The 20,807-nt window shown below is 37.9% G+C and overlaps 1 protein-coding gene across 1 annotated transcript in view; it reads right to left on the minus strand.

Moving 5' to 3' along the window:
- Positions 1 to 20,807, minus strand: part of MARCH1 (membrane associated ring-CH-type finger 1) — a 134,523-nt gene that overhangs the window by 71,303 nt on the left and 42,413 nt on the right. Inside the window, exon 2 of the mRNA XM_027866903.1 lies at positions 15,988 to 16,168. Coding sequence (XP_027722704.1) covers positions 15,988 to 16,168 — 181 coding nt within the window. The remainder of the gene's footprint in view (positions 1 to 15,987; positions 16,169 to 20,807) is intronic.

Below are 20,807 nucleotides of genomic sequence, written 5' to 3' on the forward strand. Positions count from 1 at the left end.
TACTATTATCAGATATGTGATCAAAGGCACATTACTGGAACCACTTTGAGCCTGTTTTCTTATCTGTAAAATGGACAATACTTATATTATCTATTTTAGACTTATGAGGGTTGTGAGAATTATGTTTTATATGCTATAGCCTGGAAAATAATAATAATATATTAACTATTACAAATTAATGGTCTCTTTCTATTTAAGTTTGTTACCACTGGTCTAAGACATTATATTACAGAGGTTTTTAGGAGGATTATTTGAAGAATAAGAAGAATTGACCATTAGCATATCAGTTGCTTGTACGTAAATTGGTGGGATAAAATTTAAATGTATTTTTAAGTACTTGTTTGTAGAGAAATGTTACCAATTTTTAAAAAAAATTTTTTTTAATGTTACCAATTTTTACTAAAGTTTCCAAAAAACAGTAGCCGTCTCCTTTGCAAGGCTAATGATCTCTCATCTGTGCCTTTGATTCTACCTCTTCCTGTTTCTACCTCTGCCGTTCAATCTCTGATCTTTCTGACTTCTGTACTCTTCTTCTTTACCTGCAACACACATCCTGGTTTCCCTTAGCCTTAAAAACAAACAAACAAATCAAACCTTCTTTCAGCTTTCCCACTTTATTTCTTTTATGCTTTCTTCACTGCCAACATTTTTGAAAGAGTAATTTACACCTGCTGACTACAGTTCATTATTACCTATACATTCTTAAGATTCATGCAATCTGATTTCTGTCCTTAACACTCCAATTTTGTTTTTCCAGATGTCACCAATGCCAAATGCCAAGTCTTCATTCTCTTTGACCTCTCTATTATATTTGACACTGTCAATAACCTCTCTCTCTCTCTCTCTCTCTCTCTCTCTTTCTCTCTTTCCTCTCCCCTTTTGGGGAAGGAAAGGATTGTATAGATGATTTTATCAATGTAGAGAATTCCTAGATTGGAAATTCCCTCCACCTTCACAAATCACCTATAACTCATATTTTTTGAGAACTACTAGGAACATGGCAATGAGAGGTTAAGTGACTTTCCCACTATCACACAACTAATATGCATCAGAGAGAGGTCTTGACTTCATATCTTCCTGACTTCACCCTCTCTCCATTATATCACACTATCTCTATATACTGACTTAATTAATACTTTTATTCTTTGCTTCTAGTTTAGGCCCTTATATCTGCATTCTAATGGAAGAGGTAGGGAGAGAAATACAATACATAAAAAGGAGTTCCAAAAAGTATGAGGAAAGACAGGGGTACTCAGGTAACCATGGTGGGATGGTGGTGTGGGAGAGAAGGTCTGGGTCCTTGCAATATAAGGCAAGAGCTAACCTATCCTAGGACCAAGGGACCAAGGAAGTACAGGTTTCTACTGAAGAGGAAGTGAAAATGACGTTTTGATTAGAGGCATGGGGGATGGGGGGAGCAGCCCAGGAAGTACATAGTCTTACCACGTTACTCCCTTACACAATAAACTCTAGTGACTGCTAAATATGTCTAGGAGCAAATGTAAATGCCTCTATTTTTTTTTTTTTTCAATTTAAAGCCCCTCACAACTTGATCCTAACCTACTCTTCCAGCTGTAATGGATACTATGCTGGACTTAAAATCAGGAAGACCTAGGGTCAAATCCTTCCTCTGACATTCACTACATGTATGAACTTAGGCAAATCACTTAAATCCTCTAGGTCTCATTTTTCTCATCTGTAAAATAAGAGGGTTGAACTCAAGGACTTTTTTCCATCTCTAACCTCGGATCATATCAACCTTATATGTTATTCTATGTACTCTATGGTCCAGCTAAACTGGCACTGTTGTTCCTCAGATACGCAGTTCAATTTCCTTTTTCCGTGACTTTATACTCGTTGTCCTTCATCACTGGAAGGCATTCCCTCTTCAGCTCTGGTTCAAAAAAATTTCTAGTTTCTTTCAAGGCTCAGCTCAAGTGATACCTTCTATATGAAGCCTTTCCTGATTTACTCAGCTGCTAGTGCCTTCTCCCTTTCCCAAATGACCCCATGTTTACTTTCTATATATTTATGTATACATTTACATTAAATATATACATATTTATATGCATACATTTTAAAAGATGTATGTGTTGTCTTCTTGGGTAGAATGTTTTCTCCCTGAGGGTGAAAACTTTTTTTGTTTTTTTTCTAACAGAGCACCTGGTACCTTGTAGTCACTTAATAAATGCTTGTGGCTGACTGATTATGTTTTTTTATTGCTGGTTTTCCTCCTCCCTCTCTGAGTCTTTCTGTGAACTTTACTACTTCCTCTTCCTTCTACTCTGTAAATCTAAGTTTCCCATCACCACCACTAGCAAAGTTCTGTGTGTTCAGTCCTATCTCTTTCTATATTCTGTACCTTGGTGATCTCATCTACTCAATTATCATCTCTAAATGAATGACTCCTGAATCTGTACCTTCAGCTCAAATCTCCCTCCTGATCTACAGACCAATATTTCCAAAGCTCTTAGACCATGGTAACTTTTAAACATCCTTAGTTTCTTCATCTGAAAGCACTATGTAAATGTGAGATAGTGTTATTATAATTATGACCATGTTTTGGTCCTATACTTTACTGGGGCCAGGGATACCAACCATAAAAGTGAATGGTATAAAGTCCACAAGAAACTCTTTTTTGAAATGGATATATATTATTCCAAAAGATACTGTTTAGGGATGATGTTATTCTCATTTAGCTTCCTTGCCAAAGATGATACTCTGTTATGACACAGAATGTCGGAGCTAGAAGGGGCAGGTCTGACGCCTTCATTTTTACAGATAAGGAAACTGAGGGCTAGACTTCAAACAACCTTCTAACATTACTTAGATTTCTCTCATCTGCTCTCCTGCAAGAAGATTTTCCCATTATAAACCATTAATTTGGCTTTCTGATGATCTTGGGAAAATTTGAGTAGCATAGGGCAATGTTGTAAAAGTCTGACCATTCTGTGATTAATGACAGTGTAGCACTTTTAGAAGAAACAATGTGTCATGGAGACTTGAGGGCCAGCCTCAAAATCAGGACAAGCTGGGCTCAAGTCCTACCTCTGACCACACATAATATCTGTGTGGCCATAGGCAATTTGTTCATACCCTCACTTATCCAGGTAGTATTCTAAGATAATAATTTCACATCTATATTGGTGAAGTGCATTTTATGGTAAGGAGTTTCTTATACGGATGAAATCACAGGTCTAAACAACCCCACCACCACAAAAAAAAAAAAAAGGTTCTACACCAGTGAAATGGAGACACCTTTGTGTATAGAGGGGCAGTAGCAATCTCAAGATGTTCTCTATGCTTGAGGAATAGAAATATTCTTAGGCCCCAAATATTATAGTGATTATAACAGTAGTTAACATTTGTATAGAGTTGTAAGATTTTAGATCTCCCCACAACAACTTTGTGAGGTAGGTAGTGAAAGTTTTTATTCTAGTTTTAGAGATGAGGAAACTGAGGCTCAGAGAGATTAAAATGACTTTACCATGGCCACAGAGACAGGAAGTGTCAGAACCAGGCTTCAGATGAAGGTTTCTGGACTCCAGGTTCTGTGCTAATACAACATTAGGGACCAAGGGAAAGTCTTTGTTGAGGAAAAGTTGAGATCCAACAGAGTATATAGAAGTCCATACCTGGCTAACTAAAAGTCTCCAAAGTTTCCATAAAGAGGACTACCAACCCGTAATGCTTTGGATTATGGATATATGGCCCAAAAAGAAGGCTAGGGCTTTCCCGTTTTCCTTCCTTCCTTTTTTTTGAACAAAGGAACCATGTGTTTTATTTGCATAGGTCCTTTTACCCTTATAGTTCATAACCTTTCTGAACCTTACGAAGACTTTATAGTAACAATAGGTAGCATTTATTTAGAACTTTAAGGTTTATTAATTGCTGTGACTAAAAAAACTCATCACCAAGTGGCCAATGTTATGCAAATGAGTCTCTTCAAACTTAGCTGGTCCCAGGACAGTGATGCGCAGTGTGGTGCTGGCCCCAATACAAAGCTTTCACAGCTTGGTAGAACTTGCCATGCAGTGGATAGAGCACCGGCCCTGAAGTCGGGAGGACCTGAGTTCAAATGTGACCTCAGACCAAACACTTGACACTTACTAGCTGTGTGACCCTGGGCAAGTCACTTAACCCCAATTGACTTAAACAAAAAAAAAAAAAGAAAAAAGAAAAAAAAGAACTTGCCAGAGCTTCTCTTACACTCTTCCCCTACACCTAAACATCAAGAATCTAATCAAGAATCCATCTTGCCATAATGAGACATTAGAATAGGACCTTAAGAGAGGGGACCATTGATAAAGGTGTCAAATCATATCAGTTCCAGGTGACTTGGTACACCACTCAATTTATACCCTAGATTATAACTGAGACATTACTAAATACCCATTAGAGAGCAATCTTCAAGGTTTTGTGGATCCCCTAATATGGCGAGATAGCCTGGAATGTTAACACAATATGGGGATTGTAGTAAAAAAAAAACTGAGTTCAAAGCCCATTTCTGCTACTGATTAGCTGTGTGACCATGGGATAGTTACTTCACATCTCTGGGTCTCGATTTCTTCTTTTGTAATTATAGAGCTTGGACTAGAGGACTTCTAAGGTCCTGTCCAGCTCTTGACCCTATGAGCAATGTCTTCATTGCCTGTAGATGATAAGTGTCCTGTAGGACTGAATGTCAGAAGTCTAGAGTTCTTCTGGGCTGTATGTCTACATAACCTGTAACTTTATTACAAAAGAAAACTAATTTGGTTTGAGGCAGTCCACTTTTCAAAAAGTCACCTTGATTGCTACCTTGTACACTTGTAATTCCTAAAATTAAATACTTACAAAAATTATATACTTATAAAAAATTCTTATATCTAACATCAGAGCTTGAGCAATTGGGATAATGAATTAAGGAAAATATTACATCTGAGAAAGAAAATCCTTAACTGGATAAAAATTTAAATATGAAAAGTAATTTAAAATGTAATCATAAGGCGATGCTTTGGGGAAATCTCCATTTGTAGCTGTTTTCTGTGCTCAGGCACATTTTAATTTCATGCTTTTATACTTTCCATATGGGTAATTGTAATATTGATTCATTCATGTTTTAACCATGGTTCATGTTTCAAATAAAATAATGTGCAAGTATATAATGGAACTTTAGTTTTTGCTGAACATTAGTTCTTGTTAAAATAAAAATGGATTTTCTCAAGGGAGGGACTGTATCCTGTTAAAGAGCTCAATAGTAATCCATATGGAAGTTAATTTTTTCTTTTCATACCTTTCAGTGTTATATAAGGTGACTTCTTACCAAGCAACTATGGTTATGCGATTCAAGTTCTATCAGTGACAGAAACAAAGCTAAACTGGTGTATAACCAGAAATATTGATAATAACGTACTAAAGGGAAAAGGCCCAACAAAATTACTCTGGTCCACTCTGTGCACGGGCTGTTTATTTACTTTTCATTCAGCCTGGAAAACATCCTTGACTTGAGGCCAGAGAGACCTTAGTTCAAGCCCCATCTCTGACACTTCTTCCTTCGTCTGACCATGAGCAAATTACTCAATTTTTTGGAGCCTCAATTTTCTCATCAATAAACTGGGAATGATAATACTTACAGTACTCACTTCATAGATGTTATGAATATGCAAGCAAATAAAATAATGTACGTAAAGTAGTTTGCAGATGCTAAAGTGCTGTCGAAATCTTTTCTATCTTCTACCACCTTCATAGAGCTAGAGCTGGAAAGAACCTCTGAGGTCACTTTAGTTTATAGTTGGGTAAACTGAGGCACAGTGAGATTCAGTGACTTGCTCAAAGTTACATGGGTAGTAAAAGGGTCAAGTTAGTATTTGAGCACCAGTACTCTTACTTTAAATCTATCATTCTTTCCCTTGCTGCTTAGAGATTTAGAAAACCTAGGTTCAAATTACTTATTAGAGAGGTTTGACTTCAGAGAAATAATTTCTTTTTTCTGAGGCTCAGTTTCTTCATCTATAAAACAAGATAATACTGGACTAACTCAAACGGTCTTACTGGAGGCCACAAGAGATAATGCAAATTGTAAAGTACCATACAAATGCAAGATAATTATTACCAGTCTCCTTCCCCCTCCCCCAATCTCCTGATCTACTGTTTGTGAACACCAGTACAAAGAGAGCAAGAAAAGAAGTAAAACTAAATCATCCAGTTGTGCCTTGTCCATAGCTCTAGCGAAGGACACACGCTCAAAGAGGAACTTAAAATGGAGGATTAAAACGGAGCAGAAAAGGAAACCTAAATAATTTAATAGGTCCTACCTCCATACTTCGCAAGTGCATTAAAATGTATTGAAACCAGTGCTTCCCTCGCTAGAAGATGGGACCCAGACTTTGCAATGTCCACACTCAGCAGTCATTCATATCCTGAGCCACTGTTAGTCTGAGGCCACTCCAGTCAGAAAGGAGATTCTTGCTAAGGGGCATTGTTGTCACTGCACCAACGCAGAAGCCTAGCTAATGGTAGATTAAACAAGCTTCCCATGAATAGTTTTTTCACATTTGAATTTTTAAAAGTTTAATTGGAATCTTAACATGACCTTAAACATAAAGCACTTTTTAAAGGACCAAAGTGATACATCTCAAGTGTTCACAGGTACAAAGTGTGAAATCCTGACTCATAATTGTTTGAGGGAAAATCTTTGTGAGAAGCAAGCTCATATTTGTTAATTATTCTTAAGAAAGTACTTAACATCATTTTGAGATCATAAAAGGCAAAAAGAGAAAGAAAGAAAGAAAGGAAGGAAGGAAAGAAGGAAGGAAGGAAGGAAGGAAGAACCATAGCAATGAAAATGGTACTTCACCAATCAAGAATCAAGTTGGAGGGGCAGCTAGGTGGCTCAGTGGATACAGCACTGGCCCTGAAGTCAGGAGGACCTGAGTTCAAATCTGGCCTCAGACCAAACACTTGACACTTACTAGCTGTGTGACCCTGGGCAAGTCACTTAAACCCAATTGCCTCACCAAATCACGTTGGAACCATTTTCTTTTAATGATGCTATTTCTGTCACTTTGTACACTAGGCAGAAATCCTACTTCTGCATTCATAATTGGTTCAGTTCTGTGATTACCATCTTTAGAGGGAGAGTACATTTGAGTATCTTTCATAAATATTGTTATGATGGTGATCATAGCATCAAGTACCCACAAATTGAAGTCAGCAATAAGTAGTCTTCTGATGTCAAAAGATTTTTTTACAAAAATTATCTGTGTCTTTACCTGGCAATGAGTAGACTCCTATTTCTGGATATATGTTAAAGAGTTTTAAGCTCAGAGTTCAAAAGCAAGTCTTCATTGGTAATAAGGATGAAGTTTTCACTTCTGATGACTAAGAACCTGGTGCGGGGGGGAGTGTCAATGAATTGATCACTTTGATTCACAACTATATTTCAAATACTGGAAATAGCTGGGAATCCAAGACTTGAATAAGCAATAAGAGATTAAGCACTACTTTTAAAAATCACCACAAGTTAGAAACAGTCTCAGTTTTATTTCGTCTCTGAAAAGAGTCTATAGGTAGGGTTCTGTATACATTGGGAACTCAACATATTTAACAAAGGACTTAAAATCTTTCCCTGACTCATTACTGACTTTGCTACATGTGTTATTCATCTAATCACCCATGTAAATAAAAACCTGAGTATTACCTTTTTGACTCTTTTCTCCTTCTTCACATCCAGTTGGTCACTAGTTCTTATCAATTTGATCCCTGTAATATCTCTTGAATAAAAGTCTAACTTTCCATTCCAAATGCATCACTCTGGTACAGATCCTAGTTACTCAGTTAAATAATTTTAACAGCCTTCTGTTATCTCTGTCCCAATTCTCTCTCCCTTCCAATCCACCACTGCTCTATCAATCTTCTATATGCATAGATGATGCCGCTCTTTGCCCAAGACTTTTCAATGGCTCCATACTATCCATTGAATAGAATTCAAACTCCATAGTCTAATGTTTCCCTTCTTAGCTTTATCTCATCCCTTTTCCCCACTCTCTTCCTCCCCTAACGTACTATATTTCAAGCTGAATTATTGTCTGAAATTGGACTATTTTCTGATTCTTATAAATTTCTAGCACTTTCTTCCTACTTCTGTTTTTACTCATTCTGTTCCCTATTCCTGGAATTTCCTCTGCTTTTCATCTCTCTTCATGGCAATCCTATATATTTCAACTCATCTGATACCTCCTCAGTGAGGTCTTCCTTGATTCCCCCCCACCCCAAAATGATTTCTCCTTTCTTAGTCCTCACACTTTTTAAATCTCCCTTCTAGTCTTTACTATCATTATCATAGGCTGTTTTTTATTATTACATCATTATCACATATGTGTGTATGCCACAGTCAATCAACTAGACTATAAGCTCCCTCAGGACAAAGTTCTGCTACTTAGTATTTGTATGATCTTTGGCAAGCCACTAAAGCTCAGTTTCCTTATGAGTATATTAAGAAAGTTGGATTCGTTGAAAACCAAATTCTATTGCTATGATCCATGTATTAATCTGTCTTTTTATTTTCTCCAGCTTCTCGCATAGTGTTTTGCACATGTGCTGCTGTGATTAGTAGGTTGCTCACTGACTGACTTTAGGAAGAAACACTAATTGTTGGTTAGTCATTATATAAGAATGCATAAGATTGACCATATTGGTTTAAACCATCCAGTCTACTATTCGGAATTGGATCACAGCAAAAAAGGCTCTTGGGGCCACATGCTGCATTGCAGATGTATCATGCCAAGGTGGCAATGTGTCTCAAGATAGAGTCAGAGGCCATAACTGAGGGTGCATCAAAGCTGAAAGCAAAAGGTAGGGGCTAGGCATCAGGAGCATGCCGGACTTGGAGAATGCCCGGAAGCTGCTGGTTAAGAAAAAGTCTGGGATCAGGGGTCAAAAGCCAGGCAAGCTACAGGCAAGTCAAGGTGCTACAGGCCAAAGCAAGGTGGAAACAAGGTAGGTAAGCAGTCAAGGACAACAGACCTGAGACACCCGTGACAAAGAGACTCTGCAATTGAGGCAGCTTCTACCTTAGACACAAAGCTTGTTATGTATTTCTTGCTGGGGCAGGAGCCAGTCTCAGGGAGTGGTCAGCCCAAGGCCTGTAGGTGGGAGCAGGTGAACCATGTTAAGGAGAAGGCACTAAGATTAATTTGGCTGGATTAAGAAGTGTGGGATTAAAGATAAGGTTAGATCTTGACAGTGTGGACCTTAGTAGTCAATTTGGGGAAGGGGAGAGAAAAGGAAAGAAAGACAGAACACCACCACCTGTTAGAAGGAACATGAATGAAAACACATGTAAAAGAGAGAAGTAATACCTGTTTTAAGGAGAAGGCTTCACTCCATAATTCAGAAACATGTATATTCCAGAGGAGGTGGCAAAAAGAGATTTTTCTCTTTTCCTACAGAATCTCATTTTCTCTCTCATTAAGAAATGATGGAGGCCAGTTCTTCCCTCTTTCCCCCCTAGAATTGTCCTTCCATTGTACAGAAATGTCCTATAGGAGAGACCTCATCTTAGTTATCTGGATCACATATGAATAAATGGATGAATGAGTGAAGGAGTGAAAAAGCATTTATTAAGTGCTTCCAGGCACTGGGATAAGCTCTAACGATGCAAAATATAAGAAGGAAAATAGTGCTGGACCTCAGGGAACTTACATTCTAACAGGGGCCTGCAAAGGATATTTGATTAATGTTTCCAAAGTGAAGTTGGGAGAGGAGGGTATGCACTTGGTGGCATGGGAGAAGATGGCCAAACTGCATTTTGGTGAGTCTAGAGGTTCTACACATGGTGAATTTTCACTAGTTAGGAGCAAAGTGCCTCTGGAGAGGAAGGTCTGATTAGGGTAGAGTGATGCTTCTATCTGTGACAAAGAGTCAAATTGGCAAATAGAGCTTTGAAGACCAAACCCAAGGGTTCTAAGGGACAACTAACTTCTGGTCACCCTCTAAAGGGGAAAAAGAGAGACACTGAGAGCTTCCACCAAAGCAGAGGGACCTAGGGTCTTTTAAGGCCCATCCTAATCCCACTGACTTGAACACACAAGAGACCCTTTCCAATTCTCCACTTGGTTTGGCTGTTACAAAAAGACGTGGGCCAGTCACCAGCAATATGGTAATTTTCCACATTATGCAAAGTTTGTGGCATTTTGTGACTACTCCCATGATCACAGGATCACATAATGTGCTCCTTCCTCAGGCACCACCCTGGCCATACTGACTCACCTGCTTATACAGTGCCTACCCTTTGCCCCCTCTACTGCTGCTGGTATCTTCACAATGATCACTGATCTACTTGCTAAGAATTTATTTACTTTTCTTTTATGTATGCAGTCCCAAAAACTTGATTTTCTGGCTTCTCAGCCTGTTGGAGTATGAAGAGTACCCTAGTGAAAGGGAGAAGGTGTAGGAGCAGTGAGTGAGAAAGAAAAGAATTTGTTAAAGGAAGGTAATACACTGGCAGAGTGGCTGGGTGGCTTAGTGGATAAAGTACCAGGCCAGGAATCAGGAAGACTCATCTTCATGGGTTCAAATGTGACCTCAGGCACTTACTAGCTGTGTAATCCTGGGCAAGTCACTTAACCCTGTTTGCCTCTGTTTCCTTATATCTAAAATGGGTTGGAGAAGGAAATAGCAAACCACTCTAGTATCTTTGCCAAGAAAACCCCACATGGGGTCACAAAGAGTTGAACATGACTGAAAAATGACTGAATAACAAAAATGCATTGGCAGCTTGAGAAAGTAATAATTCACAGTCTGACATTCGGAGAAAAAAGAAAAACAATTATTAAAAGCAGACACAAGAATTTTAAAAAATCTGGATCCAAGAAGCAACAACTTAATATCACCTGAGCATATCACTAAATTACAGTACTTTCAAAAGTTTCCAGTTCATAATGAAAATTCTAAGTCATTGAAAAGTGGAGAAATTATATACTTTATACTCTGTTTATGAAGTTAGAGAAGTGTATGATGCATTTTAGAAACATTTGTTAAAAATTAAAGAAATATATGTTGCGGCTCTTAAAGAAAGAGAAGGTCCAGTTTTCTGGAAACTGAACTCATTAAAACATTCCTTTCCCATGGATCTTCAACATGTGAGGTGAAGGTAAGAAGGTATTTGTTTTGTATGCATACACAAAGCTGTGCTACGTATAACATGCAGTAGGCTGCCTAGGAATCTTAGCTGTTCCTATCTCCTCTTTTTATATTTGGTCACATTTACTTTTACAGCCATTCGCGAAATAAATCTAGCCTATCAGACAATGTGATCATGGATAGAGCCCAAATACTCTTCACTATATGTGAGAGATTCCGTGTTTTCAAAAAAAAAATTATCTTATTTTTCAATTGACAAACATTTATTTTCTACTCCCTCCTACCTCTCTCCTCTCCACTAAAAGAAAAAGAAATCCCTTGTAACAGTTGGGTGCAGTCGAGCAAAAACAAATTCTCACGTTGACCATGCCCAAAAATGTATGTCTTACTCTGTACCTTGAGTCCACTACCTCTCTGTCAGGAGGTAAGTAGCATGGTTCATTGTTGGCCTTCTGGAATCATGGTCATTCACTGCATTGAACAGAGTTCTTAAGTCTTTCTAAGTTGTTTGTCTTTACAATGTTGATGTTATTATATAATGTGTTTTCCTGGCTTTGTTGACCTCAGTCTGTATCAGTTCATACAAGCCTTTCTAGGTTTTTCTGAAACCATATTTTTTACCCTTTCTTATGGGACAACAGAATTCCATTACATTTCTATAACATAATTTGCTCAGTCTCCAAAATGGTGGGTACCTTCTTTGCCAGTATTTTGCTACTACCAGAAGAACTGCTATATTTTCCCTCTTTCTTTGATTTCTTTGGGGTATAGGCCTACTAGAGGTATCTTTGAGTCAAAGGATATACACAGTTTACTAACTTTCTGGGCATAGTTCTAGAATTCATTCCAGAATGGATGGACTAATTCATAGTTCCATCAATGATGCATTAGTGTGATTGTGTTTCTTTTCATAAATCTAGGTTGCCCAACAAAATGCCTTAACAAGATATGCTGATTTCTTTGCTTCTTTTTGGTAGAAGCAACAACAACAAAACCTGAATACAACTATCAGCAGTGTTTGTTCTTCTCACCAGGTTGGATTTAATCCATAATTTGGCTCTAGTTCACCTAGGGAGGAAGACTATAGGCCTAAAATCTAAAACAATCCTTGGTTGCAGGACAGGAGATGAGTTTATGATGCCACAACTGCTTTCGTGTGTGTTTTCCTAACTGCGTTGTACAGTCACCAGGCTTGCTAAATTTGTGCCCATTTGATTCTCTGGGACCCTCAGAATTGCTCCTACACTCAGAGACTTGGTAAAATTGCTCTGAATAGGTTTTTCTTTAAATAGCTGCACTAAATGCTTAAAGATAACGTAAATCACTTTTTTAATAGAGAATCCCCTGGGCATTACTGTTGCCTTTAAAGGGTCTCCTTTGGAAACAGCCTTGATGTATTTACTAGCAATGGATTTTTGGGGTGCATTTATTGTATTAATTAGTGAAGTAAGCTTAATTAATGTTTTTGGTCTTCCTATTATGCCCCAAGTTTCTTCAGTCTCTGGAGAAATATTCCCTCTCCTCTGTAGGAAAGTGTATTACTTCAGTGTCACTTCGTGCCCTTATTGGCTGGAGGGGAAGTCTTCAGAATCATTAGCTAAATTAATGATTTCATAGGGCTGGCCTTTAGATTCTTATAAAAGTAAGGTAGATGCCAAGGAGATTGCAATTAACTGCACAGTCTTCTAGGTCTCTCTAAGTGAAGGAATCTATTAGGTACTGACCTTGAGAACCTTTAAAAGCTATAGAAAGAAAATGTAATAAATTTTTGTGTTACTGAAGTAATTAATTAGTTATACTTCCCAAATAATATTTCCCATATACAAGTTTCTATTGAATCAAGATTTGGAATTACGTTTCAGACATTACTTCTTTTCAATTACACTCTAGAAAGCTATATAGTTGATACAGTATTTTTCCAAATGGGGAAACTGAGGGGTTAGGAATAGCTTGTTCATGTTTCTACATCTGGTTAACAACTGTCCTAGAAATAAAACCCTTATTTTCTAAATTAGAACCCATTGTGTATGACTCTTTCTCAAAACTCTCTTTAAATATAAGCTCTTAAAATATTTGCAGGATGGATCATAGGATAAGAGAACTAAGGCTGGATTAGATTTCAGAGATCATCTAGTCTAACCTCCTCAATTACAGAGGAAGAAGCAGAGGCACAGGAAATTAGGAGACTTGCCCAAAGTCACACCATTAGTGGGTCTCAGCAGCAGAATTTGAATCCAGGCCCTCTGACTTCAGAACTGGTGCTCTTTCCCTTATACTTTACTGTGATCAGTCATTTTTTCAGCACCACTTGGGACAGAACAAGAGCCAAGGCATTAAACAGTTACCTTGGGATTTGCTCAATCAGAATGGATGGGTGCCCACTGGGAGCTGCACTGTCTACTACTCATTGTGTCACTTTACAAAGCAACTAGAGATGACTAGTGCTTCTACAGGGTTTGTCCTAATTAGATAGTTGAAAGAATTCTCTATCACAACTATGAAACAATAGGTTGGAATACAAAGAATCTTCTCTGGAGGTTGAAAAGAAATCAGTGGCATCTTTCTCCAGCTGAACTTGTGAGGTGCAGGAAGGTGATGTCTAAACTAAATGATCTCTCAAGGTACATTCCAGCCTCGTGGTTTCTTTATGGTTTTCAAAAGAAAGTGTTTGGGGAAAGGGAGGAATGAACCATTGTGTTCACCTGGATAACTGCATTCAAACCAGTATTCTCTTTCACAAAAGTGAAATGAAAGATTCTTCAGAAAATGAGGAATGGGAGTATACTCTGCATATGTTTGGGAACAGCTTGCCAGTCCTTGAATATTAAGAGTAGACAGTTTAAATCTTCATGGGGCTAAATAATATGTCATTTCTCTACTCTCAAGAGCGTCTGTTCAGTGGCTAAAGCAGAGGGCAGGGTCCGTTTCTATTTCTGGCACTGATTGTTCTGGGACTGGGAATAAAAGAATTTTACCTCTCAGTACCTTGGCTGCCACATCTGTTGAGAAGACAAAACCTGATGCTGAGGAGTTCTGTGAGTCATATTTTATATTTATAAACCACTTTCAGATCCATGGACGAAGGTCTTATAAAATCCGTAAAATGTTATTAATAATAGAGCCGGCCTCCTCCATCATTTGCAGAACTAATGAAGAATTAGGGTGGACAGCAGACCAGGCAGGTACTGGCCATAGTTTGTTTAGTTTATCATTTCTGCTCATCTTGGGAGCTTTTTCATTTTCAAAGCAATACTCTTCTTCATTATACATTTTGAATTTCATTTAAATGAAAAAGCTTCGTTGGGCAGTTTTATTATTTTAGTAGTTCGAGTCTCATGCTCCCTCTTACTTGAATTGGCATTCATATCTGCAAGCTAGTAGTAAGGCAGGAAGCTGGGTGGGGGTGATGAGTGACATGTAAGGAGGAATCTTATACTTAAAAAAATCCAGAGTCCTGACCACCAGGGATGCATTCTGTGTCCAACATTCTGTTGGGTGGAAGCTTCTAGAAGCTGCCCTTGATCAGTTCTGAATTCAATGTAATCTTGTTTTTTGACACATACCCTAAATATAATCTGATAAAAACATTAGTTTGATATGACCAAGATGTGGTAATGCATTTGGGTGGGAAATCATACAGAGAAAAATAAGCTATCTTCTCCATACTTTAAGCTTGATACATAGTACAGTCAATTCTTTTTCTTCTTTTATAATTCATGAAAAGCCAAATGAGCTACCTAAAATAATCCCTTAAATCACATATTTTGGAGGAACATGTCTTCTCCAGTACCTAATGCTTATTTTCTAAGGAATGAGATTAGTCAGTATCATGAACCAATTGCCTTTCATGAGACTCTACTTGTAACTTTCCCAGCTTTCACAGTGATCAATCAATCAATCAATACATATTTATGAAGGACTCACTATGTGCCAACATTGTGCTAAGCACTGGGTGTACTGTTCAGAGATAGAAGGTAATGGAATCGGAAGGCATTAGCAGCTGGGGGAAAGGCCCCCTGGAAAGTGACACAAGCTAGGTCTTGAAGAGAGAAGGAAAATCTTTCTAGACATAAGGGATTTCATGCAAAAGCATGAAGACAAGAAATGGAATGCTGTATGAGGAACAGAAAGTAGTAGACCAGTATGGCTGGATTGTAGTGGACATAAAGGGAATAACATGTAAGAAGACTGGAAGGATAGGAAAGGGCTAAACTATTAAAAGCCTAACAAAAGAATTTATATTTGATCCTGGAGATAGCAGGGAGACAAAAGAATCTATTGAGTAGAGGGGTGACATGGTCAGTCTTACATTTTAGAAAAATGAATTTGGCATCTGCATGGAGGGTGGATTTGAATGGGGAAGATTAGAAAGCTATCACAATAATCCAGTGAAGAGGTGTGAAAGGCCCAAATAAGGACTATTTGAATGGAGAGAAAGGGACATATATGAGAAATCCAAATGTAGAAAGGACATGACTTAGTGAGTGGTTGGATTAATGAAGTAAATTAAGGTAGGTGAGTCTAGTGGTTTTAACAATTCAGTTGCATAGACATTACCCATAAATTTTGTCTCCCTGCTCATTTTTGGCGCTGGAGAAGTCTTTACCAAACCCAGAGATGGAAAGAATGTGAAATCTGGGAAAAGGAAAAACTACTGACAAAGTAATAGACATAGGGTTCTATTTTCAACTTTGGGTTTATGAGTACATCGGCCAAACACAGCCCACAGTGCCAAGAGAAGCAAGCACCTTGGCACTGAACCTTTGAGGAGGGAAATGGGTCTTCAAAATATATTATTTGCTTGTCCAACTAGTAGTCCACGCTTTTTGACACTTAAAGATAATTATGCTGACAATGCTCTACCTTCCGGAGTGGTTTCAGTTTGGTCTCCATGATGAAGTCATACTTGCAGAGCTCACAGCAGCGGGTGTCCGAACTCTTGATCCACTGGTGCAGGCAGGCCTGGTGAACAAATCGTAGAGTTCCCGTGCAGCGACATGGCGTGATAAGGGGGCTCTCATCGTCTCCCTCACAGTGACAGATCCTAGGGAGGAGAACAGCAAAAATTAGTGAGACATCTTCCAAGGATCTTATGGAAATGGAAGAGGGGAAGAAGGTGTTAGGTATTGTTTCGGTTTCAGTATTTAGTTTCTATCTATTCAATGTCTTAGAAATTCAGTCCAAGAAATTCAACAAACATATATCAAGTACCTGTTATGTGTTTAGCACTGTTAGGTGCTGGGAGAGACAAAAACAAACACCAAAGTCACTGCCTCAAAGACATTATGTTGCACTAGCTACATTAAAAGCTAAGATTCAGAATTCTAAGCCATTTTATCCCAACTAGATTCTAGGATAAGATCTACCTATAATAGGGTATATTTAAAACCAATCCATCAACTCCTAGTCTCTTCTCAGACTGGGAAGGGAAATATATCCTTCTTAACTACAAGTTCCATGATTCCTAGCTAACTTTCCCTTGCACGGAAATAAGTTCATGATAGATCTGAACTCTCTGTTACATATTATCAACATGACTCAACCATTCTTCCTTCCTTCTTTCATTTTTTCCAGGCATGGTGGTGTATGCTCATAATTTCTGCTGTTGGGGAGACTGGGTTGCTGCAGTATGACTAAAGTAAATCAGATATCCACGCTAAGTCTGGCACCAATATAGTGAGCTGTGGGGATGGGGGTGGAGTGGGGAAGAGGGCCATCAAATTGTTTAATGAGGGGTAAATCAGTACCAGTCCAAAATAAAGCAAGTCAAAGAATTTATATACATATATATATATATGAACACACACGTATATATTCATATATTTTTATATGTAAATATATACATCTAGACACATGTATACATATATATACATACATATAAATGTATATGTAATATATATGGGCCAAGGGGTATATGTATGTGTGTGAGTACACACATACACACATATATATACACACATATCCACACAAACATATCTATATACATTTGTATGTATAAAATTTATCATCTACCCTTTTTCTCTTTCATTCTCTCTATCCATCCATCTATCTATCTATCTATCTATCTATCTGTCTGTCTGTCTGTCTATACTAGTTGTTTGAGAGAGGCAGATACGTTATAATCAATAACTGTCCTCAGAATCAAGACCTGTCTCTAACACATTAGATATATGACCCTGGACAATCATTTATAATTTTAAGTGCCCTAGGCAATTCTCTAATATTAAATCACAGAACAAGTGCAGAGAAGTTTCCTCACCAGGAGTTCCCTGTACCAAAGAATTCACCAGTCCATTTTTTTGAAGTGTTGGTTGAAACTGGAATTAAGCTTTAAAGTGTTTATTTGCTGAGTTGCATAAAAAATACTGTCACTCAAATACCCATGTGTAAATAAATCTCTTCTTATCACTACAACCCCTCTATAGTCCTAAATACTGAAAAGATCCAATCAATGGGATATTATAGTCAGTGATATCCTCATGGGCAAGCTTGCATGTGGCTGATAAAACACTGGCCCTAAGTCCTGTTCTAGAGCATATTTTCATGTGACTACTCCTTTGATTAATTTGAATGAGAACTTGAAAGTGGCAGTAAGTAATTTACTAAATACTACTCTACCAACCTGGAGGAGGTTGTATGTTTGAAAGTGCCTCCTATAGAGTGATTTAAGAAGAGAGAATATCTAGTCAGCTAAATTACAAAGATTTTCATGCTAAAAAATAAGAAAAAAATTGTGGGGTTTTTTATTTGTTATGGTGGATGAAGTGACTGATGATGACAATTTAAATCAAACTCTTCAAAATTAATAAATACATGGAGTCTGTGTACAGCAAACAGAAAAACCTGGGCTTTGGAAGTGTTATTTACCAGACTGACATATTTTCATAATTTGGTGATGTGGAGTTTTCTCACAAAGCATTTGCATTTTATCTTTGGTGAATTGAGTTGAGTTGAATCCCTACCCTCCCCCCACAACCCTGGGTTATAAATTCAAATCTTTGCCTATGTCTTTAGTTCTTACAGTCTGACAGATATTAGATGAGCTCAGCATGGTTTTGACAAAATTTGGAAGGATGTCTAATGATTTCATTTTCCCCCTAAAAAGTCAGAATATCTTTTTTTAAATGAGCTAAGTCATACTGATGGACCCATCAGAAGGTAGGAATGCCCTTGTGCTCCATTCTCTTAAAGTCTCAGTATAAAGAGAAGGATGTTGTATCAGTAATCCTCCTCGGAGGAAATGAAATGGAGCTCAAAGTGTCATCTGCAACCAGACACAGGAATTGAAACCTAACTCCCCCAACCTCAAAATAAAGAAGTGTGATTGCAGGAGGCTTGTCTTTTGCCTCCCAGTTCCCAAGGAATATGAAATAATTCAGAAATATAATTCTGGAACCAGTTGTATCCTTTCACACTGGACTCCAAACCAACTAAGAACCACAAATTCTGCACCAGAGATATCTCAAAGAATCTCAGACCCAATGTTGTGTTTTTGTTTTCTGGAAGGTGAGCACAAAAATAAGGATCTTTTCTAGGGGAGACAATTGACCAACATGGTGAGACTGAAATCTAGTAGTATTTGCATTATTATTAACACTGAGCCTCTAACTATGACTATACAGAACATTCTACTGTCATTTACTTTGGTTTCTGATGGAAAACAGTCCATGAAATGGCATCAAGGAATAATGCTGCTTCCATTGGTTATATGAATTAACCTGGAAGCTCTCAAACTCTTTCCCAACACTTAAAAAAAAATATGAGGTTCCTGCTCTCCAGATCCTGGTTTCCATGCTTAAACAACACACCAGAGCTGTAGTTCACAACTGAAAATAATTTTAAAATATCTCTAAAGTAATGGGAAACAATCATTCAAATAAATCACCAAGGCTTTTGCAGACTCTGAAATTGAAGGAAAGGTTAAAAAGAGAAGCAGGCAATGAAAATGAGAGCATATAATGACCACCTCCTCACCTGTTTCCATCAACAATCTAACAATACTCCAGCAGCATTGGTTCTGGTGGACAACCTCTACAAGCTGAAAGACTTCATTATTTTCTGTATTCATTTGAGGGTTGGGGAGTAGGAGGGAAGAAAACAAAATGGAGTTGGAGAGGCCCCTTAAAAAGTGACATAACTTACTAGCTGTGTGACTCTGGTCAAGTCACTTAACCCTGATTGCCTTGCCAAAAAAAAAAGTGACATAAGAACAACTTATATTTCTATATCCCTTTTAGGTCTGCAAAAGACTTTCACAGAATCTGAAATTTAGAACTGGAAGGAATTTCAGGGATTATCCAGCCCAACTTCCTCATTTTATAGGTGAGAAAATAAAGGAAGGCCCCAGAGAGAAGTAATTTGTTAAAAGTCACACTGGTAGTAAGTGCCAGAGGCAGGATTCAAACCCAACTTTTATAAATCGAAAGCCAGCATCTTTACTATTATACCCATCTCCTGATTTTTTGTTGTTCAGTAGTTTCAGTTGTGTCCAACTCTTCATGGCCCCATTTTGGGGTTTTCTTGGCAAAAATACTGAAATATTTTGCTTTTGCTTTTCCTTTTCCAGCTCGTTTTATAGATGAGGAACTGAGGTAAACAGGGTTAAATGACTTGCCCAGGGTCACATAGCTAGTAAGTGTCTGAGGCTAGATTTGAATTCAGGAAGATGAGTCTTCCTGACTCCTGGCCTGGCACTCTATCCACTGTACCACCTAGCTGCCCATCTCTCTTTTACAGGTGAGAAGACTGAGACTCAGATAGGTTTGGTGACTCACCACACTTGACACCCAAAAATGTCAGATTCAGGATTCAAACCTAATCCCTGCCAGCATCAAATCCAATGCTGTTCCACTGCTTTATATGCTGAACGCTTTGAAGCTGTTGCAAAGAATTCCTAGTGTTAATCTTTACATCAGCTTTTTTTTAAAAGGAATTCATAACTTGTCTTTAAACAAAAAATTAGCTGATTCAACTTAGCAAGTTCAAATGATCAGAGGACTAGAGATTTAGAGACTGAAGAGACATCAGAGGTTAACTTTCCACTTATTTTACAGTGAAGGAAACTGAGGTGTGGATGTGTGGATAGGGGCAAGTGAATTCTCCAAGGTCATATAGGTAATGTGTCAGAGTAGAGTTTCAAGTCCTCAAGCCCTGGTCCTTGGACTCCAGAGACAGGACTTTTTCCATTTTACCATGATAACCCAACCAGATTGTTGATTTGACCTCATTTTCTCAGATACTCCTTCTTTATAACTTAAAAATTTTTTTTTTCATTTCAGGAAAACGTTACATGAAATATCAGCAGCAACATTTTCTTTTTAAAATTAAAGCCATTTGCTATTGGGAAAATCAAAAGATTGTTCATTTTTGTTCCCATTGCACATAATCCATTTTTACAGGTTCTTGCATATTAAGCCCTTGTGAAGCCATCCTACTCAATTAGGGCCCCAAGAGTCCTTTTCAAACTTTGTTGGAATTGTTCTCAATGGTCTTAAGAGCTGAAATATCAGCCTCAAAAATCCCCTGGAACTAAAATGAAAGTAGTAGCATCATTAAGGAAGAAGAAAACCACCTAACCAAACAGTTTCAAAGGACTCTGGCTGAATGAAAAATTAAAATACTATAATGAGAACATAAATGTCTCTTCCCCTTAACCCCAAGAAGAGGAACTATTGGTAAGAAAT

Source organism: Vombatus ursinus, unplaced genomic scaffold, assembly GCF_900497805.2.
Source record: "Vombatus ursinus unplaced genomic scaffold, bare-nosed wombat genome assembly UNPS02014784.1, whole genome shotgun sequence".
In the NCBI taxonomy this organism is placed as follows: domain Eukaryota; kingdom Metazoa; phylum Chordata; class Mammalia; order Diprotodontia; family Vombatidae; genus Vombatus; species Vombatus ursinus.